At 41.0% G+C, this 23414-nt stretch overlaps 1 protein-coding gene, 1 non-coding gene and 1 pseudogene across 2 annotated transcripts; 2 read left to right on the top strand and 1 right to left on the bottom strand.

Annotated features, from left to right (window-relative positions):
* The first annotated feature begins 15486 nt into the window (after positions 1–15486).
* On the top strand, positions 15487–17662 carry LOC110942682 (annotated as a pseudogene).
* Positions 17663–17928: 266 nt separating this feature from the next.
* TRNAV-AAC lies at positions 17929–18002 on the top strand. The gene has a single exon. It is a non-coding gene; the product is annotated as a tRNA-Val (tRNA).
* Positions 18003–18587: 585 nt separating this feature from the next.
* Positions 18588–21667, bottom strand: LOC110938562 (bidirectional sugar transporter NEC1). Its single transcript, XM_022180811.2, has 6 exons — positions 21546–21667; positions 21426–21462; positions 21118–21328; positions 20216–20377; positions 19201–19320; positions 18588–18937 (listed from the first exon to the last, which is right to left on the bottom strand). The coding sequence occupies exons 1-6, from the start codon at positions 21595–21597 to the stop codon at positions 18758–18760; spliced, it is 762 nt and encodes a 253-aa protein (XP_022036503.1). The 5' UTR covers positions 21598–21667; the 3' UTR covers positions 18588–18757.
* Between the last annotated feature and the right edge of the window lie 1747 nt (positions 21668–23414).

Here is a 23414-nt window from a genome sequence, read left to right as displayed (position 1 = left end):
AAACCTTCTCTTCTACCCATTCCATTTGGGAGTGTAAGCCACATATTAAAGAGTTTTGCTTGAGGACAAGCAAAAATTCAAGTGTGAGGATATTTGATGTGTGTAAAATGCAACATATAAATTACATCAAATGAGGCATAAAACTAACCCTTTTTAAGTACTAATGTTGGAAAAAGTGTGTTTTGTGTTCCTTTTAAATTTTCAGGATTAAATGAGATCAAATTAACAAAAGAAGCAAAAAGACAGCTAAATCTAACATAAATACAAGAAAGGGAACAAAAGTGGACTGCCTGACCCCTCGACAGCATCCTCCCAAGCAAAACAGAGAAGGCAGAAGACTGAACACGCCCCGTGCTCAGCGAGCACGCCGTGCCCAAGAAGCAGCAGAAAAGACAAACCTATAGAAACTTCTATTCCTCACCACAGGGCCGTGCCCAGTGAACACGGGGGCGTGCCCAAAGTACTGCAGGCGCATTAATTGTAATTGCGAATTACAATTAATGAAGAGAGATAGTGTTAGACGGTCACGGGGCCGTGCCCAGCGGACACGGGGCCGTGCCCAGGCTTCTGTTCAGCCTATAAATAGGAGTGCTTGGAGCCATTGCAACTCATCCCTTGGCACACCACCTCTCTCACACTTCATCCACCACCCACCACCATCACAACACCATCATCCACCACCATCATCCATTGTCCATCATAGAGTGTGTGAGTCGTCTCGGTATCCAAGATTGATCGTAAGAGTTCTTGACAATCAAGGCCATGTTTGCCTAAGTCTCTTACATCACTTAGTGAAGACAAATGTTTAGTATAATACTTTTTATTTTTAATCTTTTGCACTTCTTAATTGGTTTTGTATTAATGACTTTAATAACTAGTTGCTTATGTTGAAGGTGATTCTTCCTTATCGTTTGTCCGTGGTGTCTTGACATTATTTAACTGTCTATATAAAATAAAAGATTTTCACCATTCATATCTCCACGATCTATATGGAGGTATGTTGACTACCTGATCGGGGGTTAAGGGAACGGTTTGGTAAGGGTCTTGCCCTTGTTCAGCGTTTAGAGGTCCTGCAAGGGACCTGGGTCAAATTTAGTAGGACCTCCTTCAATACCCAAAGGTATTAGATGGCGGGGGTCCAAACTCTTTGATCCCCTCATAAGTTAACTACTATTAATAATATAACCCGGCTATTTAGGACTGTATCCCTGCTGACTCAGACTACTTAGTCGAGGGTAACGTCACCTCCAAAAGAGGGGCCTACCATAATTTGCATTAATAACTTAATTAATTATCTTTCAATAATCCGACCCTTTAGGATTGTATCCTTGCTGACTCAAACTACTAGGTTGAGGGTAACGTCGCCTTCAAAAGAGGGGCCTACTACAATAACTAAGATAATCTCTTAAACAAGTGCAAAAAGTGCGAAAATAATCAAAGGTTATACTAACACACGAGTCGGAACCAAGTGATTCATCTTGTCTATCTGTTTTTATTTTTATTTTTATTTTTCAGCATTTAGTTAGTTTTATTTTCTTAGTTTTAAAAATCTTTTCTAACATTTTGATTTGATTAGACGTTGAGGATAAAGCGGTACTAAAAGCTCTTGTGTCCTGGGACGACCTCGGTATCTTACCAACACTATACTACGTCCACGATGGGTGCACTTGCCCATATGTGTGTTTAGTGTTAGTAAATATCGTGTTTTATAAATTTAAAACTTGGCTAAAGTGTAAAAAGGGCTTAAAATATATACTTTAAACATATACACACTATACGCATCAGTCTTCTATGATGATTCGAAACATTCACGAACCATAATGGACTCAGACTCATACTACTCACCCTCCCCTGAGGAAAAGTTTTCCCGACGACTCAAGACAAAGCAGTTGGTTTGGGTTCATATCAGCGTTGTTTATCACCCTGTGTAAGCATTGGAAGCCCGACCACTAGCAGAATAATTGCATTACATCCCCGTTGAAAACAAGTGATTAAAACGCTTCTCCTTACAACTCTCATCAAATGCCTCACCCTTCCTTTTTATTACAGTCATACGACACGTATTTTTGTTTTTCAGTCTTTGTTACTTGTTAAAGTTTTATTTTTTTCTACTTTTAGAAAGATTTGACCACCTAACGACTGTAAAATGTCTCGTGTGATTGACACCTTAAATCCATTAAATACTTTGGGTAAAATCTAATTTTCTTTTCATACGGGCCGTATACAGTTGTACGGCCCGTATACATTATTCGTATCTATTGTATACGACGCAAATTCTTTACACATGGTGTATACGGGCCGTATACAGTTATACGGCCCGTATGGAATGAAAAAAACTGACAAAGTCTGAATGCACAGACTTTGTTAGTTTTATTTTATTATATACGGGCCGTATATACACCATGTGTAAATAAGTTTTTGCCATGTATTAATATTAGGACCCTTTGAAAAACTAGAATTGATTCTCCATGTTACGGGGTTGGTTTTTTTTAACCTGATTTGAGTGTACAATTTTTTTTTTTTTGCAATTGTTTATCGATGAAAATGTAGACCAACTGAAAACATCATTAAAAAAGTACAAAAACGTATTATGTTTGACGTGACTCATTTTCGAAAAAAATTACCTCAAAACGTAAACCAAATTATACCGACACGTAGATAAACGTCAAAACGTAGACCAACTGAAAACGTCAATAAAATAAGCACCAAAACGTATTATGTTTACATGACTAATGAAACGTAAAGTAACTCGAATTTATACCGTCTCATGATAACGTATTACATTTCACCTGACTCGTTTCTAAACAAAATTTACGTCAACGTAAACCAACTGAATACGTCCATAAAAATAAGCACGAAACATATTAAATTTGCCATGGCTTATTTTTGAAAAAAAAAAAATACGTCGAAACATAAACCAACTTGAATTTATACTAATACGTACATAAAAATAAGCATGAAAACTCACTATATCGCTTATTGTCAACAAATTATACACTCTTTTCCAGTCATTCTATCTAGTGTATATATATCTAGTATATGTATATAGACACTTTTACGTGACATTGACATACGAACTTATGATCTTTGCATAGGAGCTTGTAGTTTTTGAATGACTCAAATCAACAGGGACCAGAGAGTATGTAATAAATACCCTTAATTAATATAACATCATAACAACCATTGTGAACCATATTAAATTTTCATAATAATGTCAGTGGTAATAAATATATCCGTTGAAACAAAAATCCAAGGAATACGTCAATGATTGCAGTTGTGTTGTCTCCCTATCACATGTGCGTGTAATGTGTGTTGGTCTGGCGCCACGCCGCATCCCACCGGCCACCACCACCCAATCATTTCCAACATCTTGTCATCACCCCAGACCAGACCCGACCCGACCCCATTTGTTTATACTCGACACATGCATAGCAATCCAACCTCTGTTCGGTGTTACTTTTAAAATATAATCAAATGCTCTGTAGATTCCGATTAAGAGAGAATGACGCCATTACCCTATAATCAACGAACCTCTGCTCTCACTCAAGCCATCCAAAAAAAACTTCACAAGGTGGTTTACCATCGTTGATCTCTTAGGCTGGGGTGTGGTTTAAAGCCCCTATCGGCTTTATAGTGCCATGTTAGAGCCACATCAACGCCATGTCACATACGGGCTTTAAAGCCCATTCTTTTAACTTGCATGTAATGTGAGAAAAAAATTGATTGGCCGAAAACAATGGGTCCCACCTGCAGTTGCCATTAGCGCTCATTACTGGGTTGACGCACTTTGGCGAGCAGGGATGGGTAGGGGGCGCTAAGGGACGCTAACGAGGCTGAGGTGGCCAGGGGCGGTATACCACACCCCTGGCCTTATTATGAATCGATCGTTTGATTTTGTTTTTGTTTTTGAGGTTTTGTTTTTCAGGCAGTTGCTTCACCAACTCTGAGACGTGATTTGTTACAAGAGCTCTTTGAGGCTTTGGTTTTGTGGTGTTACTGAAATAACCATAATCATATCAGATTTACACTGTTGTTGTTGAAACACTACTGTGTCTTCTGTTAGATATTTTAGTGTAATCGGGATTGACTTGGTGATCAAAGCGAATAATAATACACATCAAGCAAGTTAGGAGGTGCGGGAGTGCACGCTTGTTTGAGTTATTATTACTCTAGGTGTACGGGCGGAGCCCGTACTCTACGGGGGTCCGGGGGCAGCGCCCCTGGGAGCAGGGTCCAAGGGGCGGCAGCCCCTGGCTGGGTCCAAGGGGCAGAGCCCCTGGCAGCGCCCCTGGGAGCAGGGTCCAAGGGGCGGCAGCCCCTGGCGGGGTCCAAGGGGCTTGGAAAAATTTTATTTTAGTTAAATTGCTTTATAGAAAATGCCTTATAAAATAAAATTTATGATAAATTTTCAGACAAAATTTCAAGGCAGTTTTAATGCAATTTACTAAAATTCGAAAATAACTGCCAGAGGCAGTTATCTGCAAGAAACCCCAAATTCGTTTTTCAGTTTTTGGTCACATCTCTCTGGTTCGTCAATTTCACACAAAAACAACATACACTGGTTCAATTTCTCGCAATCAGAGTTGTATCCGATTAAATTATTCGGGTGAACCACCGAAATAATTTGATCTGAGAGTGATTACACGCCTCTCTGATCATCCGGCAAACCGAAATTCCCCAACATCTTCCATCCTAAAAGATCATCCATTGTTTGCCTATTAATCAATCTGTCATATAGTATTCCACCATAATGGAATGGATTATTTTACTATTTTCTTTTTGTAGTTTGTCATTTAATATCTAGAAACATAGTTACATTTGTCTTTAAAATGATATAATATAAGACATTTATGATTTCTTAAGACAAATTTTGAAGTATACATCACATCTTCTTGTTACTCTCCTTATTTACTATTTTTATTTTTTTCCCAACGGATTGCAGAATGGTTTTCATACGTGTTGGTCTGTTATCTAAAAATAATGAAGTTATTTGTTTTCTTAAGAAATCTTGCATGTGGTAGATAATTTTGTGGTTATTAAGAGACTAATATGTACATTGGTTGCAAGTTATCAGTACAACAAGGAGGAAAAAACTGATTTTAATTCATTAAGGTGTTCTTGAATTGTCACTTCGATCTCCTTATTTTACTGCAATTAGGGGTGAACATAGGTCGGTTCTTATTGTGAACTAAACCAAACCTATAGCCGGTATTTTGGTTTTTAGAATTACATAACCGGTTGATTTCGGTTGCGAACAGTTTGATTATTTCGGTTATCAGGAAAGGTATGGTTATGTGCTTGAGCCAATTCAAGCTTATTCAGTTATAAATGCTCTGGGCAAACTAAAAGAAGCTAACAAAGTGTTAATTTGTACGGGATGTGCATGTTTAAAAAAGTTGTAATAAAAGTTTTCCAGTATATAATATATTATTTATGAGAAATATAAAATAGAGTTAAATGTCATTTTAGCAGTTTAGTCCAAAGGTTTCATTTTTCGTCTGTGTGTCCAAAAAGATTTCACCGTTGCCATTTTAGTTCACTGGGTTAACTTCATCCATTTTTTCTGTTAATGAGAAGGGCAATTTGGTCATTTTATTTGTAATTCTGTTAACTAGAATGACAATTCGACCATATAAAATGATCAAATTGCCCTTCTCGTTGACAGAAATAATGGATGAAGTTAACCTAGTGGACTAAAATGGCAACAATGAAACCTTTTTGGACCCACAGGCGAAAAAAGAAACTTTTGGACTAAACTGACAAAATGGCCCAAACCACTGAGACTAAAATGACATTTAACTGTATAAAATATAAAGGTTGGTTTTAGTGGCTGTTTGGTTATTTATACACATGTAACCATAACCGAACTCTTGGTTTCTCAGTTGGTTCAGTTACTTGGTTTTGTACTAACTTAACCCAATAATGAAATTAAAACAGAGATAATCCTTGGTGGGTGAAGACGCATATCCGAAGCCGGACACTGTCGTCAGGACGAACCGGGCTCCACTAGGATGGACACTTAAGATGTGTCCGTACCACATCAAGAACCTCCGAAGACGAACCCCAGTTCGAGTGCGTCTGGCCGAATGACGTCATCTCAGTTGACTACTATAAATACCCTGCCAAAGTACAAAACCAAGTACAGTTTTCTGACTATCCGTCCTTACTTTCTCTCTCTATTTTCTCTCTCCAAATAAATACTTATCCTCACGCCGGAGGGTGGTCGCAGAGGGGCCCTCCCATCTCTGCGGCGAGCCTAACGGTTTTCTGTTTTGCAGGAACCTTTCCACCTCTCACAAGATCCAAACTCTCGTTTACTGGTTTCGGCCTAACCACGGTTTTTGGCTCTTCAATTGGCGCCATCCGATCTTAAAGCTCTCAGTCCTTCACTTTAGTGAACTTCTTGAGCAAAGAACTGACAAATGGCGGCCTCAGGTTCTTTGAATCTGGGATCTACGACCGATAGTACCCAAACTACAACACCAGCAAGTATTGTTTCCATAACCTCAGCTACTCTAAGTTCGGGGCCGGGAACAACTTTGCCATTCATTTTACTTCCCACTTCACAAACGTCAGAGTTTGATGTAGAGTTTCTCTCCAAAAATGCAAGTCTTCTACGACGATTAAAAGCGCAGCAGGCTAGAGATGAGCAGATCCTCGGTTTACGAACCAGGCTCTTTCATGAAGAAGCGCCAATAAGAACTATGGGTCCTACAATGGTTACCCCTCCTACTTTCTCCACAGTCGTTACTTCGGAAACATATACCGGATACGTGCAGGGTTCATCCGGACCTACGCCAGCAATGGCAATACGAAATGAAGCGCACATAGATATAACTAATGATCCGGAACTTACCAAACCATACCATCCGGTTTCCATGACAGCCAAGTCAAAGTTTAGCGCTCGTATCACTCATGCTAAACTCCCTCTGAAGCTCAAAATGCCAACTACAGTAAAAAAATACGATGGCACAACTGATCCGGATGATCATATGTTTGATTTTGACGGAGCTGCACGAGTTGAACAGTGGCCGATGCCAGCATGGTGTTTCATGTTCGCACAAACACTAACCGGAGCTGCCCGGGTGTGGTTTGATGCGTTGAATGAAGGAGAGATCAACGATTTTGAAGAGTTCCGCAGACTATTTCTCCAAAATTTCAGCCAGCAAAGGCACTACTCCAAAGAAATCACCGAAGTTCACAACATCCGGAGAAGGGATGGAGAATCTCTGGACAGTTTCATTGACCGGTTTAATCGGGAAAGTATGCAGATCAGTGGAGTAGTTGATCAGCTACGTATCTCCGGATTCTGTCACGGCGTTCGGAATAATCAGCTAGTTGAAAAATTGCACGAAAATCTCCCAAAGACGATGGAGGTACTCATGGAACGAGCCAGAGCTTTTGCTCGAGGCAAGAACGCATGAAATCCTGCTCCGGAGTCAGATCACAAGATGTCTTCATGGAAGAAAAATGGTGGGTCGGTGTTTGATAAAACCCAACCGGGGGGCAGGGGACGGCCGCACCCCTACAGCAGAAATGACAGACCTCCACGCGGAAAAAGCTCTGGGTCAAGATTTTACAATTTATCAGATCTCTCCAAAACTCCCAGCGAAATTCTCAGTGCGGAAGGGGCAAATTTCCCCGCTCCACCGAAACTTCGAAACCCAGGAGACAAAAATTCCAAGAAATATTGTGACTACCATCATGCTCGGGGTCACAATACAGATGATTGCTGGTCGTTAAAACAAGAAATAGAAAAGGTAGTGCGGTCCGGAAAACTATCGCATCTAGTCAAAGAAGTAAAGGAAGGAAAGTCTTCGGGGAATTCGGGAGATAATCCGAACAATCAACCAGCAATTTGCATGATCCGAAGGGTGGACAACCAAGGCATCAAGCGGTCCAATCAGCACTTGGCCGCTTGGATGCAGCAACCCATTGGTTTCCCGCCTGTCAGTCTGGAAGAGATCAAGGATGGACCAGTCATAGTGTCCGCAATCATAGCAGGACACAAGGTTCGAAGAGTATACGTCGACAGCGGAAGCGCCACCGAGATCATGTACAAACAATGTTTTCAACAGTTAGCCCCACATACCAAGGCGAAATTACTCCAAGTATCAATGCCTTTGGTAAGTTTTTCCGGAGAGGTGGTGCAGCCTTTAGGCCAAATCACTTTGCCAACAACGATGGGAGAAGGAAGTTTGGTTCGAACTGTCAATCTGACGTATCTAGTGGTCGAAGCAAGGTCCGTCCACAATGTCATACTAGGAAGACCCGGTATGTGCGCCTTCGGAATTATCAGTTCTACCATACACGGAGCGTTAAAATTCCCCACCGAAGCAGGGGTGGCAACGCTGTACTCCGAATCTACAATCGGTGTAGCCGAAATACGACAGAGCAATGGTGATATCGAGCCTCCGAATATTCTCACGGAAGAATGGGCTATACACCCACAGTTTCCTGACCAGAAAATTGCAATTGGGGCTCAACTTCCCAAGCAAACCAAGAAGAAGTTATGGAAACTATTGTCCAATTCACTCGACGTATTCGCCTGGCAAACCTCTGACATGGTTGGAGTTCCTCGGTGTTTAGCCGAGCACAAGTTAAAAGTGTCGCACTCAATAAAACCAGTAGCTCAGAGAAAAAGAAACATGGCCCCGGCTCGTAACAAGGCCATCTCCGAAGACGTACGAAAGTTGCTGAGCGCCGGTATTATAAGAGAGGTGCGGTACCAAACTTGGGTCTCCAATCCAGTAATGGTAACGAAGAAAGACAAAACCTGGAGAATGTGTGTCGATTTTTCCGATCTGAACAATGCGTGCCCAAAGGACTGCTATCCTTTGCCGGAGATTGACTTAAAGATAGACTCCTTCTCCAGTTTCCGTCTTAAGTGCTTCCTAGATGCGTATAAGGGTTATCATCAAATTCAAATGGCTTCGGAGGACGAAGACAAGACCGCGTTTGTAACAAATGAGGGTCTCTTTTGTTATACTAAAATGCCATTCGGTTTAAAAAACGCCGGAGCCACATACCAGAGATTAATGGATAAAGCGTTTAAAGATCAGATCGGAAGAAACTTGGAGATCTACGTTGATGACCTGGTCATAAAAAGCCGGGCCGAAGACGACATGATAGATGACATACTCGAAACCTTTACCAGGCTTCGGAGTATCAACCTTAAACTCAATCCCAAAAAATGCTCTTTCGGCTTAGAAGAAGGAAAGTTCCTCGGTGTATGGATTACCCAGTCTGGAATCCAGGCACATCCTGATAAAATCAAAACGGTAGTCTCCATGCAGCCTCCTAAAACTATCAAAGAAATCCAGTCTTTAAATGGAAAGATCGTCGCCCTTCATCGTTTTGTTTCAAAAGCGGCAGATCGCTCTATTCCTTTCATGAATGTATTGAAAAAACGAACGGCAAAAGGCCAAATAGAGTGGACGCCAGAAGCCGATTCGGCATTTCAGGAGCTGAAGGTATGCCTCGGATCCTTGCCCACTTTAACCGCACCAACTACCGGAGAAACTGTCACGGTGTATCTCTCTGCTTCCCATTTTGCGATAAGTGCAGTACTCGTAGTGCATCGGAATCAGGCACAAATCCCGGTCTATTATGTAAGCCGCATCCTGAAAGACTATGAAACTCGGTACCCGATGATTGAAAAATTGGCACTCGCTTTGGTACATGCTTCCAGACGCCTCCGAAGATACTTCCAAGCTTTCAATATAGAAGTACAGACTGATCTTCAGATCCAGCAGATTCTCAGGAAGCCAGAGGTCTCCGGACGTCTCACCAAATGGGCAATAGAGCTCAGCGCTTTTGATATCACCTATCGTAGCAGAGGGCCAGTAAAAGGCCAGGCAGTGGCAGATTTCCTCACAGAGGTCCCAACAGGAGAAAGCACCAAGGAAAAACCCATCTTACCAAAAGTATGGAACCTGTACACGGACGGGGCCTCTAGTAAAGAAGGGTCGGGAGCAGGATTAATCCTAATAGATCCGGAAGGAATAGAGTATACTTACGCTTTACGCTTCGAATTCAAAACTTCAAACAATGAAGCAGAGTATGAGGCTCTCCTTGCAGGCCTGCAAACCGCAGCCAAAGCAGGTGCAACCTCCGTATTAGCGCATGTTGATTCATTATTGGTAGCCAATCAAGTCAGCGGCGAGTACGAAGCACGAGAGGATAATATGGTTCGGTATCTTCAGCAGGTCAACAGTCTAATCTCCTCTTTTGATTCTTGCAAAATAGTACACATACCGAGGAGCAAAAACAAAAAGGTCGATGCCTTAAGCAAGCTTGCGTCCGTAGCATTCTGTCATTTATCAAAAGAAGTTCTGGTCGAAACCCTGCAGATTCCGGCCATCCAACAGACGAAGTCAGTCATGTCAGTCTCCACGCTCGAAAATTCTTGGATGACTCCGATCGTGGATTACTTGAAAAATGGGACGCTTCCAGAAGACAAAGCTCAGGCTCGGAAGCTAAAAGTGAAAGCGCTGCAGTATCAGATGCACGATGGTCAGCTCTACAGGAAGACCTTTCTAGGTCCGCTCCTAAAATGTTTAACACCGGAGGAAGCAAGTTACGTCATAAGGGAAATCCATTGGGGAATATGCGGCATCCATGCAGGACCGAGAATGGTTATAGCAAAAATCATGAATGCCGGTTATTTCTGGCCAGGAATGCATCAAAGCGCGATTAATGAGCTCCAATCATGTAAAGACTGCCAGCGTCATGCTCCCATAAGCCATCGCGCCAAAAACAATCTCGTTCCCGTAACGTCGGCCTGGCCGTTTCAGAAATGGGGAATTGACATTGTAGGTCCTTTCCCTGTCTCCACCGGAGGAGTAAGGTTCCTATTGGTTGCTATCGACTACTTCACCAAATGGGTCGAAGCCAAACCCCTCCGGACGATCACAGGAGACCAAGTGCTGAGGTTCGCATGGGAAAACATAGTGTGCAGGTTCGGAATGCCTCTCTGTATAGTAAGCGACAACGGAAAGCAATTTGCGGAGAAACCGTTCAAAACATGGTGTCAAAGAATGCGCATCGAACAGAGTTTCGCTTCGGTGGCCCATCCCCAGGCCAACGGACAAGTAGAAAGAGCCAACCGAAGTATCGTGGAAGGCATTAAAAAGCGGTTGGGGAAGGAAGGCGTCTCATGGGCAGACGAGCTCCCGCATGTCCTATGGGCACACCGAACCATGCCTAAGACGAGCAACAAAGAAACTCCCTTCAGCTTGACATACGGCACCGAAGCTGTCATACCCGCAGAAGTAGGGATCCCCACGCCTCGCATACAATTGAGCCAACAAGAGAATGAACGAGAACTCCGCCTAAATCTCGATTTAATCGAAGAAAGGAGAGAACTCGCGGCAATCCGGGAGGCCAAGTATAAAAAAGAGTTGGAAAAACACTACAACTCCAAAATTAAAGAAACTCGGTTCAAGGTCGGAGAATATGTGATGTGGAGTAATGAAGCGAGCTTAACCAAAGGAACGGGGAAGTTAGCTCCCAGATGGGAAGGACCCTACCAGGTCAAACCGGCTGGAAAGGACGGCGCGTATACTTTGAGCAAGATGGATGGAACCTCCGTTCCACGTACTTGGAACGGAGTGCATCTGAAGAAATGTTATCTTTAGAAGTTTGTTTTGAAACAAATAATTGTAAAACGGAAGCTATGAGCTCCGTCACCTTTTCAATTTTCCTGTAAAGCGGATGTTTTTACCCGCACAAGTTATATTACAAGAACCGCAGAGGGTTGTACCTGCGGATTGATTGAAAATGTTTTTACTTTGCACTCATCGGAGAAATTTAAACTCCGAACCTAATAAATAGAATATTAGATTTCTCTAATAAAAGTTGCAACTTATAAATAATCATCGGCCGAACCCAGGGATCCAACCCTAAAAGGAAAAGACGAACTGGCATCGTTCGTATTTCCTTCAAATTATCCTTAACAAAATACAAAACGGATCCACATCTAACAAAAGAACGTTCTAAAAAAATTGAAAATGTACACATCAAAAACATGGACGCATGTGCAAAATAGTTACATCAAATATAAACCGGAGATAAACAACCGGAGCGAAAATCAATATCATTCACAAAAAGGATAATTATCAAAAGTAAAAGCATCATTACAAGTCATAACAAGGCACCTGTCAAGATACCGACCGAATCTACTTTTCATAAGAAAGGATGTTATCTGGACTAGCTAAAAATCGGACTAGCTAAAAATTCCAAGGTGCATACCCCAAGGAGCCGGGTATATCCACCTCATTCATCCGCAGAATCATCATTGGCGAACCGAAGGGATTTCTTAATCTCGGAAAGGGGGCGTCGCTAAGCCTTGGGAGATCCTCTACCACCGGAAACTTAAGAGTATCAAAGCAGGCGATCGCCGCCTTCAGTTCCTCCGAAGCATTACGGTTCAGCAACGGAACCTCTTTGTAAGGAGTCTTTTTCTGCAAGGCATGAACATAGCCAGCATGCAGACCCGAGTTAACGCCCACCGCACTCATCGCATTGTTGACTCCAGCCACAGCGGCAGTCATCTCTTTACCCTTATGAATATTCTTAGCCAAAAGTTGGGCTCCCTCCGAAAGCATCCAAGCTTTCGTTTCGCGGAGATCGTCCACTTTTGTTCTCAGAGACGCATTCTCCGCCTCCATCTCCTCAATACGGTCCTTCAAATCAGCCTCCCCTGTTTTAAGTGCATCACGCTCTGGGGAAAATGTTAGATGAACAGGAGAAATAAGGGTTTAATAAAGCAAAAAGTCGGACGTACCAGCCATCGTGCTTTCGTAAGCAAGACGAGCGTTGTTGAGAGATTCCTCCATCTTCGCCAAAACCATCTTATGCTCTTCGTCCTTTTGTTTCATTGATTCAGAAAACACTTTGAATTCTGAAGAAATTTTATCCCTGTCTTCAGCGGCGGCCGCAGCAGCCGCTTGCGACGATTGATTCTGAGCAATCAAAGAATTGACCTTTTCCTGCTGAGTTTGAAGATCCTGGGTCAGCTGGGCTACCTTCTTTTCCACCTCCGGGCTCTTGAGAATTTTACGCTTCAATGAATGAACCTCCTTCTCCAAATTCTCCCGCACAGTTTCCGCTTCAACCCACCTACGGTAAAGCTCCGTCACAAAAATGTTAGATTGAGCTTGGTTAGTCAAAACCGCGGCCCCCAGATCCGGATTCTTCATCTTTCGACTTCGAGCATGGTCCATCGGAGTATTTATATTAAAGAGCATCGTCCTAGCAGTCAAAGTGTCCATCACCGTATCTTTGTTCCGGATGTCCCATTCGGGAATAAATTTTTCCTCAGCAGTTGATGGGTCAATCTCCATATCATCCGAGAACAGATCTGCATATCGAAAAAAGGACATCAACTCAGGTCCGAACCAAGATGAGGGAAGCGAAGACACTTGATCTTCCTCATCATCCATAAAACAGTCCGGACCCAAAGATGAGCCCAAATGCGTACCTGAAAAAGTCACCACCTTCGGTTCACTATGGGCTTTTCCCTTATCCATACCCTCCGGATTCTCCATCTCCATGCTTTCCACTTCACTATCAGGAATAAAGCCACCTGAGTAGACTGGAGTCGGTTTACTACGAGCTAAAGCTGCCTCCTCCCTCGAACACTTACCCCCAGAAAGATGTTCGTCAAGCTCTTCCATCACATTGCCTTCAGAATGAGAACCCCCTTTCGTTTTCTTCAATTTTGGCAGTGGGAGAGAATCGATGGAACGTATCTGAACTGACTCCTTCTTCCTCTTACGGGATCGGATCATCAAGTCCGCTTCCACCCCAACACTTTTGCTCTTCAAAGATGAAGGCCGATATAGAAGGGCCTCATCCAGATTGCGGACCTCTGGATCATCATCCACATCGTCAAGAATAGACTTCCGCCCAGCCTGAGATCCGGACGAACCACCAGCCTCCTTAGAAGATACCGGAATAAGGGAAACCGTTTTAGTAGCGGCTTGTTCGGAAGAATCCTTTGGAGCAGAGGAAGTCGCCTCAGCAGCAGATGACACAGCCATATTTGGATCAGCAGGAGTACGGATAGGATGAGCCGAAACGGCCACCTGTTCCATTAAAGGAACCTCCCCTTCAGCTTGTTCCTCAAAATCAAAATCAAAGACGTCCATGCTAGGAACCTTCAGAGCATCAAGAAGTGACATTGTAACACTTGCATTCACAAAAACAAAGAGGGTTAGCAAAACAAATAAAGGTGCCGAAGGGGATATAAAGAGCCGAAACTTACGATCACGCTTTCGGCGAATAATCGGCCAATCCTTATCCCCTCGGACCCATGAAAAACTAACTCGACCTAACCAAAGAAAATGCTCGGGAAGAGGACGAATAGGGGACTGATGCTCAACTAGGGCACGACCTAAGCTTTCGTTAAAAGTAAAGCCTTCGTCCAAATCAAAGGACATCGACTGATCCTTAAAACGCCACCTCATATCCTCCGGAAGGCAACGATCGTCTAACCAGAAGAAGTTATCCTTCCAGTTTTTTAAGCTGGACCGTTCGTTGGAGGACGGAGAAGGAACGTTCTCCCGGTGAGCGAACGTGTACCAGTCTCCGGCCGTGATAAACTTGTAAAAGTACCGGAAAACGTTTAAGTCTGGTTTCTGATCAAGGGCTCGGCAAGAAAGTTCAAAATGATTTATACGGCTAAGACCGAATGGGTTAACCTGACTAATATGAACCCTAAAAAATTGCAAAACCTTAATCAAAAAGCGAGAGAAAGGAACCCTATAGTTAGCAAAATTACAGACACGGGTGTAAAAGGGAAATTTCCCTTGACGGAACGGATATATGACCTCCGTTCTGGAAGGAAGGACCGGATGAAGATCCGAGGGAATCCTGTACTCTCTAACAAACTTGTCAAACTGACGAGGTGTAAGAACACTCACGCTATCCGCAAGGTTATCCTTGCCTGGAGCCATGTTTTAAAAAGGAAAACAGAGAAGGTACGCACCTTTCTTAGAAGAAGAAGAAGAAGATAAAGAGGATTCGCAAGGAGAGAGAACCAGTAAAACAAGAGGTAAAAAATGAGAAAGACCAAGTTTATATAAGTGCTTGAGTCGGTTAAGGTGGTGTCAAATCATACCGTCGCATCAAGTACACTCCCACGAATTCCAACGCAGGGATTCGCAAACTTCACACGTAGGTGACCGACGGACAAATCACAGGAATCACCCACGCCACGTCACCTCCCCCCAAAACACACCACGTCATTCATTATAAGCCATTCCAGTAATGACACGTCATCCGCATAAGACAAAAGCTTGAAACTTCAGTTTGCAAAGTCTTTACCAAGACTTAACAAACTAGGGGACTTGAAGACGCATATCCGAAGCCGGACACTGTCGTCAGGACGAACCGGGCTCCACTAGGATGGACACTTAAGATGTGTCCGTACCACATCAAGAACCTCCGAAGACGAACCCCAGTTCGAGTGCGTCTGGCCGAATGACGTCATCTCAGTTGACTACTATAAATACCCTGCCAAAGTACAAAACCAAGTACAGTTTTCTGACTATCCGTCCTTACTTTCTCTCTCTATTTTCTCTCTCCAAATAAATACTTATCCTCACGCCGGAGGGTGGTCGCAGAGGGGCCCTCCCATCTCTGCGGCGAGCCTAACGGTTTTCTGTTTTGCAGAAACCTTTCCACCTCTCACAAGATCCAAACTCTCATTTACTGGTTTCGGCCTAACCACGGTTTTTGGCTCTTCAGTGGGGAAGACACAACAGATGTGCAAACCAACACTCCGTTATGCTTTTACGATGTGCTTGCTGATCATTTTGCCTCTGAACCCGATGACGCGGAAAACCAATTCTTGATTTCATCGTTCAACTATGGAGCCAGCCATTTGCGTCGCATATATTCGCATTATTATTTCACAAATGGGTATATGCTCGTCCTTATTACATAGCAACACCCAAAACAACATTCTTTCATCAAAGTTACATGTGTTATTCCATTTATCTTGTAGTTGTTTGAAGTCCAACTCGATAGTTCTGATCTCCTCCTTCGTTACTCCTCGGCTCTTGTTCAAGGTGCTACAAATGTCTTCTGGTATGGCCTTCTTAACACATTTGTTTTAGAGTTAAGTGCCATTTACATCCCTGTGGTTTGTCCACTTTTGCCATTTCAGACCAAATTTCAAAGCTGTACAATTTTCCTCCCTGACGTTCTCGAAACATGTCATTTCAGACCAAAAAACTAACCCCAGTTAAAAAAACTCAATTAACTCAGGGGTAAAATGGTCATTTTACAAAGTGGGTTGGAGTGGTTCGGAGGTTGATGCACGGTGGAGGGTATGTAAAACCTCCGAACCACTATGCAAAATGAACCATTTTATCCCTGAGCTAACTGAATTTTTTTAACCGGGGTTAGATTTTTGGACTGAAATGGTATGTTTCGAGAATGTCAGGGAGGAAAATGGTACAGTTTTAAAATTTGGTCTGAAATAGCAAAAGTGGACAAACCACAGGGACGTAAATGGCACTTAACTCTTTCTTAACCAACTCCTTCATTGATCGCGATTTGCTGGGACTCCTGGGAGTATCCTGATATTTTGTATGTTTATTGGTAGGATTGACATCCAAACAAACACAACCCACTTCCAGAGTCTTTTCCGGGTGAGTAAATATACCTTTTCTCGTTCCGTGAGGGCGTATATTATGCATACCGACCTCTAAATCGATTTCTACTTATATTTGGTTCTAGTATCTTCTTGATGGTGTCGCGTTAGTGCCCGAGAAGTTAAAGAAAATCCCTTTGCAGGTTGAGTACTACTCCTGTACATACAGAAATGACCATATAATCAATATATAACAATAAAAACAGTTATTAGTCCTTCCGTCTTTCAGGCCCAACGCGATCTCTTTCTTCTCCTTTCAAGATTCATATTCCTTTACAATCTAGGTATCGTAAAACACTAGAAGTAGTTAAAAACATCTCTTTATGATATTGATATGCATCGAAAGGGCTCGGTTTTGATCTCGAGGCTTCTTACAGTTGAAAAGCTGGAGAGCTTCTTTCAGAACTTTCCAGATTTTCCAAACGCATTCTTGGCCGGGGGTCCTGCGGATATTTTTGTTATTGAACTTACCGATCAGGTGATAGTAAACATTTTGACTCCTATATTATCCAGCATATTAATAAGGACGATTTTAACGTACCAGACTTAAAACTCGCCTGTACAGCTTCACGTCTCCTGGCAGGCCCATGTATCCGACACGAGCTGTTCGTCATGCAGCCTGGGATGCCCTCGATTTTCTTTTCCCGGTCAGTAAGTTTAGATGTATAGAAATTTGACGACATATTATTTTAACGTTACGTTCAATTATTTATTTTGTATTCATATATAATTTTTAGGTGGGGAGATATCCACGACATATTATTAGCCTGTTTTTTCGGTTGTTGTATCCCTGGTACTGGCCTTCATCTTGTTGGAACTTTGTGTGGTCATGTATACTAGCAAAATATTGCACCCAGTCACAAGGCTAGTTTTTTTCTGGCCACAAGTTAAGAGACCCCCATGAGTCTTAAATGTGGGTGGTTTCAAACTATATACGAATAGATTTGTGGTGTTTTGTTTGCGAATTATGTAAAGAAGTTTAATTTAGTTATCGGTTTTGTGAAGTTACGCGTTTGTTGTGCTGTCGATATGCATACATCTTTCTTATGGGTAGTCTTAAAAACTAGTCATTTTGTTTTGGGTCAAAAAGGGTTCGCACTAAAATAGGTTCGGGTCAGAATTGGTCGTTTAGTAAAAGCTTCAATTTAATCATCTTTCTAGAGGGGATGATTGAGAGACTTATTATATATATTTATGGTTTTGAAAAATGTGTTGTATATTTGTAATATTTTAAGTTGATTTAGTGAACCGATCAAGCATCAATTGGTTTCGTGGTGTAGTTGGTTATCACGTCAGTCTAACACACTGAAGGTCTCCGGTTCGAACCCGGGCGAAGCCAAGCTTGTTTTTCACAGGATTAGACGATTTTTGTAAATTTCAATTCTAGTCCCTAAAGTAAAAACATGATGAAAAATACGCAACATACGTTTTCATATTTAAAAAAAAATCGAGTTACATGATTATTATTAATCACATTATAGTTAGCAAATCGATTTCTATTCGAAGTTGTTGGGTTTTATGGGCACATGATTTTTCGGCACTTTCTAATCTACTGCAGAGATCGTCAATTTCTTTAAGGGTATTAGTAGGAATTAACTAAAAAAAGTGTAAAACTAATATCATGAATACGGATCCAAGGGCTAAGGATAAGAGGGGCGGGGAGGGGGTGCCCGCCCCCCGAATTTTTCGCTCAGTAGTGTTATATGTAGTTTTCGTATAGAAATTTGTGGGTATATACGTTTTCGCCCCCCGACCGAAAAATTCAAGCTTCGCCACTGTACGGATCTATTATCAGGAAGATTTTTCGGCACTTTTCTAATTGACCCTGTCATATGTTATGTCTCATGGATTGTAAATAGGGATCATAAAACATAAAACTTGTAGACATAAAGTGTAAAACTATTATCATGAATACGATCCATAATTTGAAGCACAAAAGTAACAACAGTTTATTGATCGTGTAGTAAACATGCAACCACAAGGGTACTTCATTCTTTTAATCTTATAATAATAATCAACCAAATAAACAGAAAATCTTTAAAGCACTTTCATAACATATATTCTTATTCTCTCTTTCTTGAACCAACCAAATTACTAATTGCGACGGTTACATTGGCTGTCAGCGACCACTTCCACCTCAAAACCTTCTTTATCTGTGCTTTTATTATTTGGTTTCTCTTGCTCATCCTTATCATTTTTCTTATTGGAATCCTTGTATACGCAATACAATATCATTTGAACTATCCCAAATAAGAATCCAGCTACATTTGGTACCTGTCACCCAAACCAATATGTACTAATTACATCATTATGTCAAAAATGGCTAGTGACAGCAGCGGTGGATCCAACCCACATTTGTGGGTTCTCGGTGCGTTTGGAAAAAATGGAAAAATTAGTGAGAACCTTATAGAATTTAGAATTTTTTTTTAGTGAGAATTAAAAAGAATTTACCAAAAGAAACCCATTATTTAGAATAAAATCCTAGATCTGCCACTGAGTGACGGGAAAGTTTGTCGCGAAAAATGCCCTTTACTTACCGCTATGTAAAAATCGTTAACAAAGAAGCCATAGAAGAACCATGCAGTGGCACATAAAGTGAGAGAGAAGGAGAGCATGAATGGCATGTACTCCACGCTCTTTGTTCGAATCACTCTCCTCTGCATAAATAAATAATATTGAGGTAAACGAACCGAATGAACACAAATGAGGCTATGTTTGTGTTCATTCGTTAAGGAAATGCAGATGTTTGTGAACTGTTCGCGAACACATGTCGAACTGAAGTTTACGTTCGTGTTCGTTTATTAAGAAATTTAAGTTGTTCTCGAACAGTTCGTGAACACTGATCACAAATACAAACGAACACAAATATACACAAACGAACATTAAACTTGAAATAAAAAAACACCATTAACCTTAAACATCCGATACAATTAGTCAAATACAACTGTTAAATGATAGATCAAGAAGTCCAGTACAAGCATTATACGATAAATCAAGATTAGGTAACTTAAGATAATTATCTAAAGTTACTTAGACATATCCCATATAAAATGTCTTTAGTGTCCGACTTCTTCGTATGTTTAGACAAGGGATTACATTTTACAATTTTTTTCAATATAACTATTAACTAATGTTTAGGGGGTTTAGTGTCCAACTTCTTCATATGTTTAGATAAGGAATTACATTTTACTATTTTTTTAATATAATTATTAACGAATGTTTAGAGAGGAAAGTAAAACTCAAGAGGGAAAGCTAAATATTAAAAAAAAAACATTAAAAACTTTTAAAAAGTTAACATAAACAAACGAACACGAACGAGTGTACACAAACATATTCTTGAACATTCATGAACTCGGTCGAACAAACGAGACCTTTATTCGTGTTCGTTTATTTAGTTAATTTGCTCGTGTCTGTTCATTAACTAAACAAACAAACATAAACGAACTTCCCACCGAACTGTTCACGAACTGTTTGCTGAACGTTCGGTTCGTTTACAACCCTATCAAATATAGTTCTTTTGTGACGGTTTCGGGTAGTCGCTATAATGCTTACCATGATGCTAAGAGGAGCGGCAAACACAGCAAGATTGATGACAGCACAAATCCATCCTACAAGTTCAACTCTTTTTGGGCCTTTCACCAAGATCAACGAGATTAACATCACCGTACCAAGTCCACACACGTTGAATATAGATATACACGTTAGTGTAGATATCTGCAACCAACATATTTAGTAACAGGCGATAAAACGTATTTGCGACACTAAAACGAGTTTTTCTTTTCTTATTTAACAATGGGGTGGGTATTTTTAATCCTAGGCCATACTGGTTCATTTTAGGGGTGCTAAACGGGTCGTGTTCGCGGGTTGGTGGGTTCAACCTGACCCGTATCCGAAAATCTTAAACGAACCCGAACCCGGAAATTGTGTCATACATCTGAACCCGAACGCGATCCGAATATTCTCAGGCTGACCCGAAACCGGCCCATTCAACCCGAAATTTTTTATTTTTTATTTTTTTTCAATAAATTAATATATTAAAATTAATATCTGCTACAAAAAAAAAACACAAATTTATATAGTAAGATTACATTAAAAACATAAAATCTTATGTCAATTTCCCTTTTTAAGTTATAATTATGACATAAAATTACACACCTAATTAAATTTATGAGATAAAACATATTTTAAAAATATAATTTTAATATAAATGGGTTAAACGGGTCAACCCGCCAACCCGACCAGGTTGACCTGAACCTGACCCGTTTAGCTAAACGGGTTCGCGGGTTCAACTTGAAACTGACCCGAACCCGTTTAGACTAAACCCAAACCCGTGAATTTCGTGTTAGGTTCGTTTCGTGTTTTCGGGTCGTGTCAGAAATTCACACCCCTAGTTAATTTGCCACCCCCCTCCCCCCCCAAAAAAAAAAAAAAAAAAAGAGGTTAAGATTTTATACCTTGGCATTTTTGGGTGCATAAAATATGTATACTGAAAGGTAAGCTATTTCAATAAAACATCCAATGCAATTGATGCTGACGATCATGTATGCATTTGTCTTCAGAACCGCGTAGTACAACAACAATGCCGCGCTAAAGAGAGCCACCATGTAAGGCACTGCCTGATATCCCTCCGACGATTTCTTTCGGTAAATCTTGTAGAACGTTGGCCTAATAACGCAAAACAAGGAAACCATTACCCAAAATAAATAAACAAACACGATTTAAGTACTAGTTGAAACAAGATTTTTTAGTTTGTGAGACTTACATAGGGGCTAGGAACACAAGGAACGATATAATATTACCTGCATAAGCACGATATATATGATGTTAAGCCTTAGAATAAAATGTATAGCAACTGAAGACGAAAAAATTGATATAAAAATACCTAAGAGACCAAAGACGAAAGCCAAGAAGCGAGCATTCAAGAAGGCCAACATGTTGTCAAAGTACTACTGTCTTAGATGGACTCCTAAAAACGTTTCTTTATTTAAGCTTGAGAAGTTGAGAGCGAGTGAGTTGAACATTTGACACGAACATGCTATATATACTCGTGGTTTGGCAGGCAAAAACCGCTCATGATCGATCTATAACTTAGATTATTATGGTGTTAGGCAGGCGGGGGGGTTTTTGTCATTGTAATGTGAGTGAAGACATGTTTAGGGAAGTTTACATGGAAATAAACTAAAGAAAGATGTATAAGTAAATGTCTTTGTTAACTATCCATTAATTTACTTTTTGTATAAATAGGGCATATACGTGTTTAGTAGGTCACAACTTTAAGGTTTGTTTCCATTGCATATTCTTTGCAACATAAAAACACTTTGCTTTCAGTTGTCATATGTCTCTCTTTAGTTCTCCTACTTGTGTCTTTATCTTTGTCTAACCATCAAAATATACCGGTTTGTCTTTAAGTATTTTGTCTCATATCGGTTCGTTGTGTGACTGACATTTATATCGATGAAGTAAAATGACAGGACATACATCGATCATTGGTGTATTTAGGGAACATATATATATGGGCGTTGCTGGAAACAAGTTAAACGCTGGTGTTTGTCTAATTATTCGTAACAAACCTTCAGGCATGCTCGCTAACTAAGCTTTATCGATGTGATGTATACCACGTCACTGTTGTGGCGTTTCTTTAACCGGGTTTAATTGCATATTAAAAGATTTTTTTAAGAGCAACTAAAACTCATTAAGGGGTTTCTTTTGTGTTTGTTAAAATATGTTACATTAATCCTAAATTCAATTGCTAACTTAAATGTTGCAAGTGTAAGTTATGTTAGATGAAAGATGGAGGCCTGTAAAAAGAATTAGGGGGAAGGGCGTTCAAAGCCCATCCCTTGTGAAGCCTGATTATAAACCAATCCTATTGTGACACCTCATATCCATTACTTGAACCCTCATGAGATCACATTAGTTTTTTTTTTTTTTTTTTTGAACGGCTAGTGCAGCTGGCTCCAAAGACACCCGCTAACTCTCAGGGAGAGAACAAGCTCTTAAACCCTGCCCTATGTTCGAATCCTTCCCAAGTGATAATCCCATTATGTACATAATGCACTTTCTAGAGATCGAACCTAAGAGGAGGAAACCCTTATGAGAAAACCCCCTAACCCCCACGCTTCCCAATGTACTTCCACTTTGTCTTTCCCCTCCAACGGTCACATTCACTCAATCTAGAGTTGTTTTGTGAACCCATGGTTGTGGTGGTTTTTTAGTTGAACCTGCCAAACCCATTGAAGCGTTTAGCGAACGGCCCGCTGTTCTTAGAGGTCAGGGTTGTTCTTGAATGTGCATCGAGTCATAAAAAATGTGTTTTGACCGTTTTGTTTTTAACCGAAACTATTATGAAACCATTTCTTGTTTTCTATAGCTACAAAGAATTTTATCACTTATCAGAGTTTGAGTGCTTTAAATCTGAACTCTGGAACTTTTACAAAACGAAAAACGTTTTCGAATCGTTGGAAAAGGGAAGTGTTTTGGGCTATATCCAATTTACTTATGCGATCGAGGGTTGCTCTTGATTACACGGTATCTGATCCTAAGGTTGTTTGTGTCTTGATTTCAACTCGAATAGTTGTAGGTTGTCATTTTTCGTCACTGGCAAACCTAGATTGAAGCAAGCAACAATCCATAATGCATAGGGTGTTAATACTTTTATTTTTGAACGACAAATTTGGATCACTGACGGACCACTGGAGTATCATCGTGCCACCAGCGGAACCACCCGATCATATCCATCTCCACTAGGCAA

Source organism: Helianthus annuus, chromosome 5 (assembly GCF_002127325.2).
Source record: "Helianthus annuus cultivar XRQ/B chromosome 5, HanXRQr2.0-SUNRISE, whole genome shotgun sequence".
NCBI classification, from domain to species: domain Eukaryota; kingdom Viridiplantae; phylum Streptophyta; class Magnoliopsida; order Asterales; family Asteraceae; genus Helianthus; species Helianthus annuus.
Note: the sequence above shows the minus strand (reverse complement) of the source record. Positions and strands in the feature narration are given on the sequence as shown.